Source organism: Elgaria multicarinata, chromosome 16 (genome assembly GCF_023053635.1).
Source record: "Elgaria multicarinata webbii isolate HBS135686 ecotype San Diego chromosome 16, rElgMul1.1.pri, whole genome shotgun sequence".
Taxonomy (NCBI): Eukaryota; Metazoa; Chordata; class Lepidosauria; order Squamata; family Anguidae; genus Elgaria; species Elgaria multicarinata.
The window spans coordinates 9,662,726-9,680,075 of NC_086186.1; the positions used below are offsets into that span (position 1 = coordinate 9,662,726).

The 17,350-nt window shown below is 43.6% G+C and overlaps 1 protein-coding gene across 1 annotated transcript; it reads right to left on the reverse strand.

Annotated features, from left to right (window-relative positions):
* Positions 1 to 1,990: 1,990 nt before the first annotated feature.
* On the reverse strand, positions 1,991 to 13,014 carry LOC134409577 (cytochrome c oxidase subunit 5A, mitochondrial). The gene is made up of 5 exons (XM_063142361.1): positions 12,703 to 13,014; positions 6,024 to 6,140; positions 4,520 to 4,641; positions 3,688 to 3,810; positions 1,991 to 2,158 (listed from the first exon to the last, which is right to left on the reverse strand). Exons 1-4 carry the CDS (start codon positions 12,788 to 12,790, stop codon positions 3,697 to 3,699), a joined length of 441 nt encoding a protein of 146 aa, XP_062998431.1. The 5' UTR covers positions 12,791 to 13,014; the 3' UTR covers positions 1,991 to 2,158; positions 3,688 to 3,696.
* Between the last annotated feature and the right edge of the window lie 4,336 nt (positions 13,015 to 17,350).

Genomic DNA, 17,350 nt, shown 5'->3' on the forward strand with positions numbered 1-17,350 from the left:
TTTTCAGTGATGTGAGCATGCACGCTTCTGCCTTTTCCAACCCTAGGATTGATCAAATAGGTACAGAAGGAAACAGGCCATGAGAGTACAGTAAAAAAAAAAAAGATCCCATGAAGGTAGCTTAAGGGCCATAGTGGCAAATTCACACAACAGAGACATCTGTAGAGGGAGGCCATGTTTTGGTGATTCTATGCTAATACTAAATGTCTCTGAGCCAAGGTGGGAGCATCGAGAGTGCTTGGCTTTAAAGGAGAACTTCGATATAGAGGGGCATAACTTTAACCTAGTATGGAGAGAACCTGTGGGATAGGATCATGGTGTACCGGAAGCAGTGTTTCTCTACATTGAAGAGCGCATAAAAGGTCTATTTTCGTTAAGCACCCAGAGAGCTTTGGTATTGGGTGATACAGAAGTATAATTTATAAATAACCACGCTGAGCAGACTAGATTCCCTAAGAGGGGCATTATCATTGTGGGTGACAATACCACGTTCCAAAAGTAATTTAGAATTGGAGACAGACTATTACCCCCTCACACCAGAATACTCAGGGTGATCCCGAGATGGAAAATAAAATCAAGGAAGCATCCAAATGAGTTAATGTTATAACAATAGGTAACTTCAACCTCCCACCTCCCCGCCTTGAACATACACACCTGTTAGTAACAAGGTAATGAAAACCATCACTTTGTGGGATTTTTTAATAACCCCAAAACTGTTCTGAGTGCTGAGTTAATATAGACATTTAGTTCTTCAAGTGATCACAAATATGCCCCATCAGTTTCCAAAACTGACACAGTAAAGGGAAATAACCAACATGCCATCTCAGGTGTGATATGTAAAATGTAATTTTTCTTGGTTTTTTGTTCATTAATTTGCAGATACAAAAGCAATACCTGTTAGAGGAAGTGCTTTTAGAATTGCAAGTGCAAAGGTCTAAAATGCTTTTCTTGTAAACCTGGCAAGATTGTTACCTAGCAAGAAGTTCAAGGTGTGGTTTTAAGACACTTCCTGTGTGGTTTTAAGTCTCTTCCTGTTTAATTCCCCCCTTGTTATACACCACAAGTCTCATCTAGATAAGATTGCAAACAACAACTGGACTAAGATTAAAGAGCTTCATGCTATGGAATATGGAGAAGTTATGATGAAAAGATTAGGTTTCTTTTTCCAGGTACAAGTCCTCTCCCATAAGGAACCTCTATTTCTCTCAAACACAAACTTCCCAATGCCATTGAAGTTAAATTCATAACATTTGTGTTCCTTGCTCTTGATTATGTAAAGCAATATATTAAGAATGACAATTGCCTCTATGCAGTGAGCAGCAGCCCATCTGGCCAAAATCACACCTTTCCCTTGTTTAGAGAGATTGGCAGGGAACTCGTCTCAACTGAGACATAAAGAACCACTTCATTATAAGACAGTTGCATGTATTGCTTCTCATGGGCCTTCTTGCTCATTCCAGATGATGCATCAGGGTGTCAAATGCAACTATCTTAAGATGAAGTGTACTTGTGTGTGTATGCACAGCCAAAAAGTGTGCCTAGAAAAAGATTTCTCTATAAACATTTCACAGATTAAGTTTGCCTGATTCTGTTTTTCTAGTAGCATAATATAGAGTCCTGTGCAAAGGCCAGGAAGATAATCTCTGTCCAACTGGTGTTTCAAGCACTGAAACAGTATTTTGGAATATATTCATTTCATTTTTTGTATTTCTATACCACCCTATATGCATATAATGATAAAAATTATTCCGTGCCCTTAATGTGGATCAATGCTTAGGTGGCAAAAATTGGAACGTCATTTATAAGTGTCAACATCTTGAAGTGGTGGAATCCCACGTTATGTTGCAAAATTCTGGAGACTAATTTCAATCATTTTTGTGCATGAACTCAGAGGGATTCAGTGGTTTAAGTGTATGTAGCTCAATAATCCATGTTTACTCACTTTTGTCTTGGGAAATAACACTTTATATAATCACTCAGGCTACTAAGCTCAGTTCAAACCAGTTCCCCTTTATTATTAGGTCCAGCTTCACAATACATATTCCAGGACTCAACAAAAAGGAAGAAGTAATTTCAAATAGGTAATATTATAATGTCTGTATCCAGGCAATTGTTGTACAATCAGGTAGCATTAACAATAAACCCATCGGAAGCTCATCTGGAAGAGAACAAACATTGAGGATTAGTTCAGGAATGTCTGCCCTCTTTTCAAGCTCTCCATCTTTTTGTAAACTGCCCAGAGAGCTCCAGCTATGGGGCAGTATATAAATGTAAGAAATAAATAAATAAATCTCTCCCAAAGCCATGCTTCAATGCACATGCTGGGCAGCTGCATAAGAATAGCCTGCTGCACAGAGAGGTTAAAAGAGACCACCAAGGGACTGCCATTTTCTACCCCAGCCCTGTGACATCTTGGTATTTTCCCCACTCCTCAAACATACATACATTCTAAAGAAATAAACCCTTTCTTTGGAACTATTTCCAACACACTTAATATTTTTCAGCAATCCTTCAATACTTGGTTTCGTAACTTTTGATACCTCGTCTTTGCTCTTTAAATAGGAAACGACTGTGTTTTTGGTAAGCCATCTCCACAGCACAGAGGATGTGAGCTTCAATGTCTTTCACATAGACATTACATTCATGATTGACTTGGAAGGAAAGACAGAACTAACAAAACCCAGTTCCAATTCAAGTTCCTGTATCAAGATTATGTGAATGTTTCACTCAAAATCTGCATGATTCTAGTGTTTACATAGATTACACAGTAGATGGTACCCAAGCAGTGGATAATGGTGAAGTTTCTGCCAGTGAATACACCGGTTGAGGTTCTGGCTCATTATAACCAACACAGCATTAGAAAAGCAGCTCATATCCTTCATGTTTCAAAAACAACAACAACCGCCTTTCTCCCTCCAAAGGACACCTTTCCAATATGATTACTTGGGAAGGAATAGTTTTTATTGTCAAAGCAAATTCAACCTTGAGCAGAACTGCAAATAATTTAGGGGAATCCAGCTAGCTTCATCTGTAGTGCTGCTTCTTTGTCCCCCTCCCCACTATCATGACACTAAGCAGTAGTTCTGCAATTTTTTCCTGTAGGTTAAAAGGCTATTCCTTTAAGTGCCACATATATTGCCATTAAACATACAACTTCCATTGCACTGCCCTATTAAAGCCTGCACAGTCTCTAATGCTGCCCCATTAACAGAGCAGCGGCATTAAGCTTGCGTAACCCTGTTAGCTCAGAAATATGACAGCAGGGGAAATTCACCTCGTTGTGAAGAGGCAGTTAAACACACAGCAAAATTACTACACTGTGTTCAAATCTGATTAAAAAATATGGGGCCTGACTTCATGGTATCTGAGAGAGGTCTACTGTGCTTTTCTCTAATCTTTTTAGACTAAATGCAAGGGAACAGTATTTTAAGTAAATGAAGTGTGGCCCACAAGAAAAAACTGAGTGAACCCAGGGAATTTACAGGTGTTTTCCCCCCTTTAACACATTTTGAATTCCTCAGGCAATGTAGGTACTGGAGCCACAAGACAGGGTGTGAGCTGTTTGGGGTATGTCAAGCAACCTAGGCATGCTGCAGGCATACACCAAAATGCCTCTCCATCATACAAATCTATTTTCTAAATTCTTTGAAACATCCTTTAACAACTGACTACCATTTGTTCCCTTACCAATCAAGTTTACACTTTGTCCAGGCCAAGTTCCTCTGGAGTTGAGATTCCCAATTCATTCAAAGTTGGTCTAAGTTCCTGGATAACATATGGGTATATTTCCTTGTGAGGCCCTGCTTTGTCCTAAGTAAAACAGACCACAAAATCAATTCACTTTTTTTTTAAAAAAGGCACAAAATATCTAGCAAAACCAAGAAAGACTTATAACAAAGACTGAAAGCATTAATCCTTCAGAGGTCATAGGTTCATTCAAACAAAAACTTTCATGCATTTTTAAATATACAGGAGATAAGCATTTGATGAAGAGTTAATAAAGCAGAATGTACTGCTTCGAAATACAACTTGCTGGCAGAAATGGCTGTATAAGGCCACAAACTTATATTCAGGTGGAATAGAGTCCCACTGAACTTAATGGGGCTTATATCTGATAGGATTGCACTGCATGTAGAGAAAGGCAAAGAGGGAAAGTTGGCCAGAGGGGCCATACCTCAGAGGGGGTAAAAACACACACATGCTTTGTATCCTAGAGGTTCCAGGTCCAGTGCCTGGCATCCCCTGTGAAAAGTATCTCGAGGTTAACAGGACTAGAGAGACCTAGGCTATATACTTACAAAAGCCACTGCCAGTCAGAATAGGCAATACTGACAAAATAAGGTTGGCTTGGCTCAGGGCAAGGTAGCTTTATAAGTCTCTCAAAGCTGGTCCAACAAGGCACTTCTTAGACCACCGGCAAGAGCCATGAACCCCAATATACACACTACTGCAAACAACAAAAACAACAACCCAGAATCAGGATGTTGGCATCTCTCACATTCACTGCCCTTTCACTGACCTTTACAACTTCTAAGATACGGACTGCACTGGCAAAGTCATTTAGTCGTCTGCATGCCCTCAAAGCAGCATCAATGATTTTTGGTTCTGGAACCAGGTCATAACCAACCAGTGTGTTCATACCTGTCAGAATGAAGGACGATTTGAGTATATTAATTTTTTTTACAGGCTTAAATATGCCATAGAGATTCCACCCCTCTTCCCAGCATTCATGGTATTTCTGAATATATAAAGCATCCCAGGACAGTTTATTTTTTTACCTAATTGAACTCTTCCTATACTGAGCAGGTTTCTATTTTCTTGCACTATCACTGCGTATTATTACAGTACATATAACTGCCAACATGACATGCTGCTTAAATTCAAGATTAAAAAATCAGCAGAAAAATCTAATCTCCCATCATTTTGATGATAGAGGTTTTGATTCTCTTATCTTTATTTAATCCCAAATTCCACCAAAGAAGCTTGCATTTATTACTTTGAATTTTTTTAACGTTCACTCAAACATTTTAGTCCCAACGAAATTTTGTGTGTGAATATTGTGTTTCCTGCCTGCCCCTCAGACATGGGAAGTTTTTGGAAAAGTTAGTTACTTATTAAGCTATTCATTGCTGGTTAACCTCTGCTCCTAAGAAGAGCCACCCAGGAAAATATGTCATTCTGCTTTCATGTCTAAAGACACATTTTCTTCTATAAACTTACTAAATCTACCTACAGAATTCTCGCTTTGTTCTTTAGCTCCAGCCCTTTTACTTTAATAGAAGATTGCAAATTTATCTAACAGTCAAAGCGATTTATGATTTTAATTCATTCACAGTGTTACCAGAATGAACGCTCGTAGTGCTACCAGTTAGAAGCTACTGTGCAGCTATTCCGTGTTTTTCCCCTTAATGGATTTTATATGGTGACAAAAAGGATGGAAACAGCGGTGGGAAAAGATGAGGGTTTTTTTTTTTACCAGTGGAAGACAATGCTGTCTGGACACTCCCCCACTCCCCCCCACCAAAATAAAACTCTGTGAATGAGGCAGGGTAACAACACAACAAAGATCTATTATTTTGACATAGTATCATTAAGACCAGTGTAACTTTGGACAGGGTTTGAAAACGAACAGTACAAACTGCTGGGCACAAACACCAGAGCTGCCTTCCAGAAATGCTTGCTTGTGGTAGCAGCACCACCACTGAGCCGTGTAGGGTTCCTATGCTTTTCGCCATGAAGAACCTTGAAGCAGGCCTTCTCTGTAGAGGCACCCACCCTCTGGAAAACCCTCCCCCTTGCGCTTTGGGAGGCGGAAAATATAATAACTTTTAAACGCCTCCTAAAAACGTCTCTTTTTAAACAAGCCTTCCCTGGACTGTAACTTATTTTGGTTTCATGTGATTTTAAAGTTTTAAATTGGATTTTATGGTTTTAATTGTAAACTGCCCTGAGAGCCTAGACGGTTGGGCAGTATAAATATGTAATAAATAAATAAATAAATAAATATTCCCTCTCAGCCTTACCTTTCCTAAGCTCCCAGGCATCAATATCTGGTTTGTTGAAATATGTCACCCAGCGAGCATCGAACTCTTCATCTGACTCTTGCACCCCATGAGAATAGCAGCGTACAGGCAATACCACTGTGTGAGAAAAATAAGGAAGAGAGAGAAGAGAATGATGTTAAGAGTTCAAGGGTAAAGCTGCATCACAGCAGGTATAGACATGAAAGTTGTTGAGACATGAAAACCAGAAGCCCAGCCCAGTAACGTAATTTCCTGCTTACCAAAGTCCGGTTGCCACTTTGCTATGCAAGGACAATTGTTGAGTTCAGCTGCCTGCCCAACCAGGTCAGCCCCAGCCTACTGTTGCCTCAGTGCACTACGCTTCCCAGTCAAGGAAAATATAGTGAAATATTATGGCAGTACACCCTCTCCCAGTAGAGAACCATGCACTAAAGCTGGTAGTGATCACAACAGTCTGCAGAATGCACCTAGCTGGGGGAATTTGGTAATTAACCTTACCCACTGCCTGGCAGAAGAAGGGCATGCTTACACGTGTCAGCAGGCAAGCAGTGGAAAATCTATCCCATAGTACTGGTTAGCAATGCTACAGCAATGTACTTTCAATGTTCAAAGTAAGATAAGTCACGCAAAACCTAATTTACTCTCCCTTCAGAAGAGTCATGTTTCCACAGTCCAATAATTCATTTGTAGATAGTACTCAACTTTCATATATTAAAAATATCTCTAAGCTTTTACATAGAAAGTCTCAGGTTTATTACAATGTTATTTTGTGGACAAGTTCAAGAACAATGAACAGATCCTCTGCACCTAAAAAATGTATGATGATGGAAATGTATTAAGATGATGGCAGTTTATGGCTCAGCAAATAAAGGCCAAATGGGAAAGCAATTTATTGCTTCAAGGTTATGAAGTAGTGCAGCCTTGTACAGAAATACTTGCCTGGCAGCCATATACAACAAGGAACTGTATGCAGGCAAAAACATATTTTTTTATATGGGCCACCAGAATCAGGGCTTGCTGGCTGCCTACTCCCTCACCTCTACAGCCTTTGACTCAACAACACCCACCAGCTCCACTGTGCAAGGATGAATCACAGTGAATAAAAAGCAAGATATCTGGGTAAATTGGTTGCAATTGTATTCTGTGCAGAAGCAGACTAACAAAAAAGTGTGTGTGTAATTACTGTGGGCTTATTTCCAAGGCTGACAGTACAAACTTATATATGTCTACTCAGACGTAAACTCAATGGAGCTTAATGGGACTTCCTTCCTTCAAATCAGTGTGTATGGGACTGCAATTTACAACAGCTAGTTTGATACCATTGGGGGGAATCTATTCGTAAATGTTTAAGAATAGATGCTGGACAGACTGTTACTATTACTGCTACTTCTTAAACATCCAAAAGACAAATTCTGTACAGAGTAAAAGCTTAGACTAGCCTCTGTCTATAGACCCACCAACAACAAAACCCAGCTCGCAAGCTAAAAAGACAAGTGAGGGGAAGAAAAGAGAAAAGGAAGGCAATGGAAAAAAAGATGCTAAATTAAAATCTCACTTAAACAGAAAAGGCATGAGAAAACAGATATGTCAAGGCACATTTTAAAGTGTGGGAGTAACTGGATTGAATGAATATCTGGAGGCAACAAGATCCAAAGATAATGTAGTGTCAAGACAAACTTCTGTGTCTAGATTACAAATTCATATTTTACTTAATACAACATGTAAGAATACTGTCATTTGATGGCTATTTTGTATAATTTGTCTATTTTTAAATGCATTAAATCATGCTTAAATGAGACTTTGGAATTACTTCGTTTGCTGCTATTCAATTCAACATTTCAGTTCTCTTAAGTAATTCAACTCTGCAGGACAATGAGTTAAAATATGATTAGGGATGTACAGATTTTGTTAAATCCATTAAGAACATAAGTAGTACCATGCTGGATCAGACCAAGGGTCCATCTGGTCCAGCACTCTGTTCACACAGTGGCCAACCAGTTCTTTGCAACTTCACTGCTATTATTAATTTGGCTCCATCCTATTTTTCTTATAGTTTTAGCATCACTGCCTACTGAGTTGGTAGGCATGTTGACATTTATGACATAGCAGCACTGTGATAGAGGAACCGCTGCTTGGATACTTTCTAATAACCAGCTATTGGGAATTAAGGATGGATCTTAAAATTGCCATGAGAGCACACTAAAGAGTTACCATCCAGAAAACAGAAGTGGCTCCAGGGAGCTTGTTGCACTCACGGTCTTGCCAAACACAACACACAACTGGAAGAACCCAGTTGAAGGCTAACTTTCAGCCAGCTCAGTGAACTTCCCACAATGCAAGTCAGAATAGAGAAGTTATAAGCCATAATAGATGTGTTAGCTTTCACGGTGCTACAATACTTTTTCCGACGGCCTGTGCAAATTGTTTATGAATACATAACTTTGCAAAATGTGGTGTAGTGGCTAAAGTGTTGGACTGGGAGTCGGGAGATCCGGGTTCTAGTCCCCACTTGACCATGGAAACCCACTGGGTGACTTTGGGCCAGTCACAGACTCTCAGCCCAACCTACTTCACAGGGTTGTTGTTGTGAGGATAAAAATGGAGAGGATTATGTACGCCCCCTTGGGTTCTTGGAGGAAAAAAGGTGGGATATAAATTAGGGGTGTGCATGGACCCCCCGCTCCACTTCTCTTCCAGATCTGCGATTTGCGGATCGGGCCGCTTCGCTCCACCCCCGCTCCACCCATGTCCGCTCCGCTGCGGAGCTCCGTTTCTCCCCCCACCCCATAGGCTTGCATTAAGCTAAAAAAGTATACAACTTTTTTTCTGTGAAAGTTAGAAACCTCAAGTTTGGCACCATGACACCTCATGGAGGTATACACACGCACGCCAAGACTCAAGGCAATCCCATCATCCTCTGATTTCTGGGGAATTTATGAAAATCGGGCACCCCATTCACACCCCTTTCGATAGCTCCGTCAATGTGCACGTTAAAAACCTCAAACTCGCCACCATGATAGCTTATCCAGGGATACACACGCACGCCCAGACTCAAGGCAGTCCCATCATTCCCTGATTTTTGAGGAATTTATGAATATCGGGCACCCCATTTGCAGACATGGACTGTTCTCTGACATTTGGACAGATAAAAAAAAGGGAAGTGAGCACACTCACAGATGCCATCTAGACTCACAATCATGCCAAGGTACAAGGCAATCCCATCATCCCCTGTTTTTTGGAGGGGCTTAAACCTGCAGACATCTCAATGGGGCCATTTCAAAGGAAATCCCAACATGCCATGAATTGGGGAGTAGAGATAAACCTATGAATCTTCTTCCACACTTGAAAAATGGATTTGGAACTTCCAAAAGTCTAATTGAGCACAGGAAGGACTTCTCCCCTGAGTCAAAGCCAGACACACACAACATCCCTGCGAGGCGGGCAGGGGAGGAGGGAGGGAAGGCAGGCAGGCAGCAGACATTTCTGGGGGCATAAGGAAGTGAGCCAAGGATAAGCCAGTAATGCATATAAAATGGAATAAATAAATAAATAAACGAAGGAGGGGTGGAATTAAAAGCAGCAGTGTTGCTGAATAAACAACAAGAAGAACTTTTTTTAAAGGGCTATATCTGTCTTTTACCAGTAATAGGGGGACGTGCCCAGGGGAGGGGGAAGCAGCTGCCAATTTGACTGGTCCTAGTGACCAGTCTTTTAAGAAGCAACGCTGTCAGTTCAACTCATGAAAGCCATTGCTCCACCACGAGAGCTATACTAAGGAGTAAAGCTCTCACTTCAACTCATGATAGGCATTGCTTTACTCTCTTTGGAGGGCTCTGATAGCCCTCCAAGTACAGGAGAGAGTGGGGGCACGTCCACATGGCATGCCCTAGGGGAGCTCATCCCCTTGCACCACATCTTTTCAGTTGTTCCCCAAAGTTAGGGTGGGTAGCAGTGCTCTCTTATTATTGGCTTAGTATATGATTTCAGGTTGTGTTTGTGCATTTGGTGGGGCTACTGTTTTAAAAAACACTGGGAAAAGTCCGTTCAGACTAAGAAAGAGAAGTTCCCAGAATCCCAAGTTACCCGTTTTGCCTATCCCCTCCTCCAACTTTGGGATCATGTGATCATGACCGGGAGTTGACTCTGCCCCTCAGCAATCGAAACAGGTAACCTTTTTCCCGCCTTTACCATACTTTTAAAAAAATTCTAGCACGCAAACCGCACCACGCAGAGAGCGGAGAGTAGGCTCAAAATGACCCCCATCCACGACTCTCTAAGCACAAGAATTTTCAGAAAGATAGCTTCAAAAACAACACAGTTATCCCCCTTTCTTTTCCGCAATGCAATCCTATGGGCGAAATGTTTCAAAATGGCGATCGGATCGGTCCACGAAAAGAGAAGCGCTCCGCGTATGGCCGCTTCTCTTCGCCGTGCTTCTATGGGTCCCCGGTCCGCTTCTACTCCACCTCTGGGCAAGGCGGAGCAGGCCAATTCACTCCTGCTTCTACGCTTCTAATTGGAGCGGAGTACATGCCTAATATAAATGCAACAAATAAATAAAATAAATAAATAAAATGCTGTAAACTGGTATATTTCGACAAGTTCAGTTATACCCCATGTGCCTAGACGTTCAAATAATGCTACTAGTCCGAAGGGTAGTAGCTACTGAACAAGCATGGGGGAAAAAACTACACAGAGACAGGTAGGAGTGAAAGATCAACACTTTGGATGCATCCTCTTATACAAGGGTGATTTGTACCTTGGAGCAGGGAATAGCTTATTACAGTTTGGTGGTAGAAAATTCTGTGATAAATCCTAGAGATTTTTTTTTTAAAAAAAAGAAAATCAGAACACACAAGACTGAGCAAAACAGGGTAAAGTCCCTTAGGGGAGGTTTGTGACAGCCTCTTCAACTAAAGGCTGGGGCTTGAAAAACATGACTACGTGCTGTCATAAGGAAACTAAAGGCAGATTAAAGTTACACAGCACCAAGGAGGAACGCCCTTTCAACTGCTAGTAACAGTTTCTTTAAAGCTGCTCTTCCTCATCATCTACTGTGTACATGCAGGGTTGGGTGTGGCCTTCTGGCCTGATAATGTTGCTTTCAATTTCACCGTTAGAGAATTACAAGTGAGATGGTAAAAATATTTGGCCATGCACCCATAAAATCTTAAAAGGCTTTGCAATTGGTTCAGCACTTCATGTGCAAAGTAGAAAAATGGAAAAGCAGAAAAAGGCAGGTTAATATTGAGCATTTAAGAAGGCAATCCTATACCCACTTACCTGGGAATAAGCCCTATTGATTGTAATGGAACCTACTTCCGAGCAGACGTGCATAGACATGGGAGAAAGAAGTGTTTACAATGTATTTATCACATTCTCCCTTCAAGGAACTCAGGGTGCCATACATGATCGTCCATCGCATTGTACCTGTGCAATATGTTAGGACTGAGAGCGAGTGACTGACCCAAGGTCACACAATGAACTTTGTTTCCTTGGCAATAGGAGAAAATGTAGGGCCAGCTACAACAGCCTGTTTTGTGGGGTATTTTTTGGTTTTTTAAAAAAGCCTAGCAATTGCTGTAGGGCCTACAAAAGGAAGGTACCACCTAAAAGCATTTCCTGGTAGAAAGAAGAATAATGCAATTCACCTACAAATGCTCATCGTTCCTGTCCTTAACAACACCGGGTTATTTCCCGGAGGAATGGAAAGCACAGGTTCAAACAAAAAGGAAAATTAAGAAGGAGGAAGGGAGAGGAAAATGTATTTCAGATCAGACCAGGCTGGGAGGTGGGGAGAAGCGCTGCCTTGAGGCCCAGCATTGAGCAAAAAAGGTGGGGTACAAATCATCATCACCACCATCGCCAATTCAAAATGAAAACGGTGACAGACTGATTCAAGGAAGGGTGGGGGAGAGATGAACCCCAACAATGCAGAAAAACGCTTAATTAAAAAAAAAAACACCCAACCACCCCTCTCTAAATGACATTGTTGGGCCCTGGTGACCCTGCGGAGCGCTCTCTCTTTGCCCGGCCTTCAGCCAGCTTAGCCTCCGTCCCACCCTCCTCTCTCCTGGAATCAGCCAGTCGCCCTTTCAATGTCACCTTCCTGCCAAAGCAAACGGAAACACCGGGAAGGAAGGGCGGGTGAGGCCAGGTCACCCCGGGAAGGCGGCTTTAGCGCGGCCGGGGATCCGGCCCTGACACCCCCGCCGTTCCCTCGCTCCCTCCCGCCTGCGTGGCCGAGCTGCGCTCGTGGCCCAAGGTCACAGCCCCCCTCTCCGCCTCGCCTACCTCACAGGGCCGTTGTGGGCTCGGAAGGTAAGAGAGGACCGGTGAGGCGGGCCCTGAGGTGGGCAGCTGACGCTTCTCTCTCTCTCTCTCTCCGCCCCCAATTCAATGACTGCGGGTCTCCTCTCACGCCGACCCCAAAGAGCCGGGCCGGAGAGAGGAGGCGGTGTGAGGCGGCGCTGGAGGGGCCTGAGAGGAAGGCGAGCCCGGGTAGGGCCAGGCTGGGCCCCGGGCCGCAGAGGCAGCCTCCCCTCGAGTGGCTCCCCAGGCAACAGGGTCACGGCAAGGACACGGCGCGGCCTGGGAGGGGAAGAGCCGGCACCGGCGGCAGGCAGGACAGGGAAGCCCGGGGGGCGGCGAGGAGGAGGCCCACCCGTCAGCCACTCACCTGCGGGGGACGCCCTCGGGGCCAGGGTGCGGAAGGCGGGCGCGGCGGCGGCGGCGCAGCAGCGGAGGAGCTGAGCGGCTGCCAACATGGCTGAGGAGGCCGGAGGAGGAAGGGGGTCGGCGGTGCGGTGAGGGGAGAGAGAAAGGCAGCGGGGCTGAGGCGAGCGGGCGAGCTAGCTGGCTGGTTTGCGCGCGCCCGCGCGGCGACTGCGACTCCTCGTTTCCCTCCTTCGCTGGCTTCCCCTCACAGAGAGGCACGCGCGCGAATCGGCCACGCGCCGCGACACGCCGCCGTCCAGAGATGCACCGAGGGCAAAAGGGGGAGGAGCCGGGCTACGGCGGCCTTTGGCGGACAAACCCCGTCCTTGGCGTCAAGCGCCGCGGCGAAGAAGAGGGAGGGAGGGAAGGGGGAGAAAAACAATGCTGCGCACGCGCAATCGCGCGCTTCCAGGCAGCGCCGCAAAATGAAAGGGCGGAGCCCGCTGTGAGGGAAAAAGGAAGGTCGGTGGGCGAGGCGCCATTTTCTCAGGCGAGGGGGCGGGGTTAATCGCACCCTCCCGCCCAACGGCAGGTTTGAAGGACAGGCGGCGGTGGATTTGGGAGCCAATCAGGGATCAGCGGCTGAAATATTATTATTATTATTATTATTATTATTATTATTATTATTATTATTATTATTTTCCATGGCTCCTTGCAAAGTACAAAGTCCCTGCCCCCAAGGAGTTCAGAATTTAAAATAATAATAATAATAATAATAATAATGCATTTAAATAATGTTAATAATAATAGTAATAATAATAATTAATAAAATAATTATTTATAAGGAGCTGTGGACAAAGACAACAAAATATATAAAATTATTAGGTACCCATGTGTGTTGCTTCTTACAAAATGCGAGAGTATAGGTCTCTGTCCCAAAGAGGTTTACAATCCATAATTCTTCTTCTTCTTCTTCTTCTTCTTCTCATCATCATCATCATCATCATCATCGATAGAATCGTAGAATAATAGAGTTTGAAGGGTCCTATGAGGACATCAAGTCCAACCCTCTGCTCAGTGTAGGCGTCCGCCTTAAAGAGGAAAACGAATCAATAAAAATAGATAGCACCCTTTTACTCTGCAAATGAGTGGTGCATGTCCCAGATTTGCATCTATGTACAACCCATATTTCACTTCTGCAGCCCACTGCTACAAGATGTGGGGGTGGCCACTGACTTAGGTGGCTTTAAAGGGGGGGCAAAAAAGTTTTCTTTAATGATATTGTTGCTTTGAAGCCAGGGCAGTGGGGGGGGGGGCGCAACTCCTGCCTCTCTAGATGTTTTGGCCTACACTTCCCATCAGTGGTCCTTTATAGTTCATAGGAAGGTGCCTTCTATCAGGTCAATGGCCCATCTATTCTAGCATTGTCCAGTGTAAGGTGGTGGCTCTTTCCAATGGAGCTGAGGAGCTGTGAATCCACGCTGAGTTTTAGCGAGAACCAGCCAGGATGCTAAAGGAACTATCCACGGTGCTGGAGCCTATGGTTGTGGTTCAGCACCTTGGATAGCACCATTAGCGTTCTGGCAGGTCCGGACTAAAACCCAGAATGGATTCAGAGACTCACTGGAATCGGAACCCGCAGCCCCCACTGGCATTGTATGCTCTGACTGACAGCGGCTCTCTCTTCCATCTCGCCTTCTACCTGATCCTTTTCCCTGGAGATGCCAGGGATTTAATCTGGGAACTTCTGCATGCAAAGTGTACACCTTACCCCTGCAGAATGGCTTTTTCTTCATGGATAATCTCGCTCAGACTCTTGGTATATGAACTATCCCTCAGCTGCCACCTTGTGGCTTATGATAACACTCTTCAAATACTTAAAAGGCATGTTAGCACTCTTCAAATACTTGAAAGGTTGTCACACAGAGGAGGGCCAGGATCTCTTCTCGATCCTCCCAGGGTGCAGGACACGGAATAACGGGCTCAAGTTACAGCAAGCCAGATTCCGGCTGGACATCAGGAAAAATTTCCTGACTGTTAGAGCAGTATGACAATGGAACCAATTTCCTAGGGAGGTTGTGGGCTCTCCCACACTAGAGGCCTTCAAGAGGCAGCTGGACAACCATCTGTCAGGGATGCTTTAGGGTGGATTCCTGCATTGAGCAGGGGGTTGGACTCGATGGCCTTGTAGGCCCCTTCCAACTCTGCTATTCTATGATTCTATGAAGGCCTTTTAAAAGCTTTAAAACAAACAAACAAACAAACAACTTCCACTGCTGAGCTGTGCAGGCTCAAAAATGTCTTTCTTCCATCCAGCACCTACGTTGCGAGTAAATCACATTTCCCCAATACTCAGGCCGCAATACTGAGTTGCTGGGAAAAAGTGATGCTCCCCCCACCCACCATCACCACTCAATGCAAGCTAGTGCATTATAATGGGCAATGTTTTTGCCAGTGTGACAAGTACCTATTGGATGGTGTCTGTTACATGGTCTGTTATGTTCCCACTCCTGCGCCATGTCATTTTATAAAATTTTAAAATTATTCAATGTGTTTAAAAATAAAACACGTATACACATTATTTAGAGGCTGAGTTCCCTACATACACACACAACACACTTGTATCATCCAAGCCTGGAGCACTAATGTAGCTCTAACTGCACCACTACTCAAAAAGATGATAATAATAATAATAATAATAATAATAATAATAATAATAATAATAATAATATATTTCTTACCTGCTTCTCCATTTTGATCGAGCTGGGGAACAACATTAAGTATAAAATACATAAAATACTGATTAAAAACATAGTATATATAGTTAAAACATCCCAAAAAGCATCCTAAAAGCATCCTAAAATTCCACTGGATAGGCCTGCCAGAAGGGATCAGTCTTTATAGCTTTCTTGAATGCTAGTAGACTGTTAAGTTGACGAGTCTCCTCCGGCAGGCCATTCCAGAGTCTGGGAGCAGCAGAAGAGAAGGTCCTCTGGGGATACCTGTCAGCCTAATTTTGGCTGGCTGAAGTAGGTTCTTCCCAGAGGACCTGAGTGGGATTGTATGGGAGAAGGCGATCCCGCAGGTAGCCTGGACCCAAACCATGTAGGGCTTTAAAGGTGATAAAAAGAATGAGTAAGGCTGCCTCTTTTCTAAAACAATTTTTGAAGGACTTGCTTGCTCACTCTTTCCAGCATTTGAGTAGCTAACACACACACACACACACACACACACACATCCTGTGCAGCAAGGGTACCTCAATTTTCAGGCCACAAATGGGAGTATATTCAGCTAAGTGCATGCCAAATTTCAGCTTTCTACCTAGGGTGTTTGCAACTATTATTTGGGGGCATGCTTCTGGTCTTCCATTTTGAGATCAAGGCATCAAGGGTAGGCATGATTGGGGACCTGCCCAGGGACCACACCCCAGCAGGGACTTACTGACAAGAATCCTTGGGAGTCACTCCTCTTATTCACCTTTGCAACCTGCTTGTTCACTTGCCTCTCATTCGGGCCTGGACTACAGCAGTGGTGAGGAGGAGGTCAACCAGATGTTGCTGCCCACTTGCTCCCTGGCTCTCTGGTTGCCAAACGGGCAAGTGATAGCCATGATGAGGAAGAGGATGAGGACCGGGAGAAGCTGGTGCCAATGACGAGAAAGCGGACTCACTGAAGGAGGAGGCCTCAAAGCTTTTTGTGGTGCAATTGTGTTCCCTGTCTTGAGGGAGAGCTGTACAAATTATTATTGTTATTATTTTTCTTCCATGATTTGTGCCATCTTGAATTATATGTATACCGAATTTCAGCTTTGGAGTTCATTTGTAGGTTTCCTAAGAATTCTGAGATGTCTGTGAGTGTCACCTAAGCATTTCTGTTCAGCCCAGAAGGGCCATAAAGTTCATCTCCCCACTAACAACTGCATGACAGGCAGACATTCATCAGATGAAACAGTTGCTGCCTTTGCAGGCCGCAAGAAGCCTCCACTGCTGACGTTTGATCAGTAAATAGCTGTTATAAGTACAAGACTTTTCCCAGAAAGCACTTTTTTTTTGGCAATGCTAGTATACTTTGCCATATCTCTAAACCTCAGAACAGGTAACGATTTTTTGAAGAAGGACTCTTAGGAGTTTGTGGAGCATGGTCCTTTGGGCAATTTCCAGACACTTTTTTTTTTAGTTTTAGTCCCAGAATTAATTTAAACAAACTTCCCACCCCATCCATCTTTCTGTAAAGCAAGAAACTCTTGATCTGCAGCCAACACAGTGTCAGGTTTTAAATCTCCGGAGCCCTGGTGCTTTCATAGCTTGAAATTGCCTGAATCTAAAACCAATTAATAATAATTTGAAACATTTGCAAAATATAAAATAGAAAGAGGAGGGTGATTTCTTTCTTCTATACTTCACTGGGAGCTGTGAGATATGGTTAGGTTGGAGCATGGAAGAGAGGAAACTTGGTATCTTGCAGCCTGGCTAGTTCATTGTTGTCATTGTGAATGGATACTGATACTGATATAGTAAAGGTAGACCAGAGGCCATGAAACATTTGGGTCAGTGGGCACATTTGGAATTTTGAAAAAGTATTGTGGGTGCTCTCACAAAATGGCCGCCTTGGTGCGCATGGCCACTCACAAATCACTTTACCACAGCATCGTTCTCCTTTAAAAACAACAA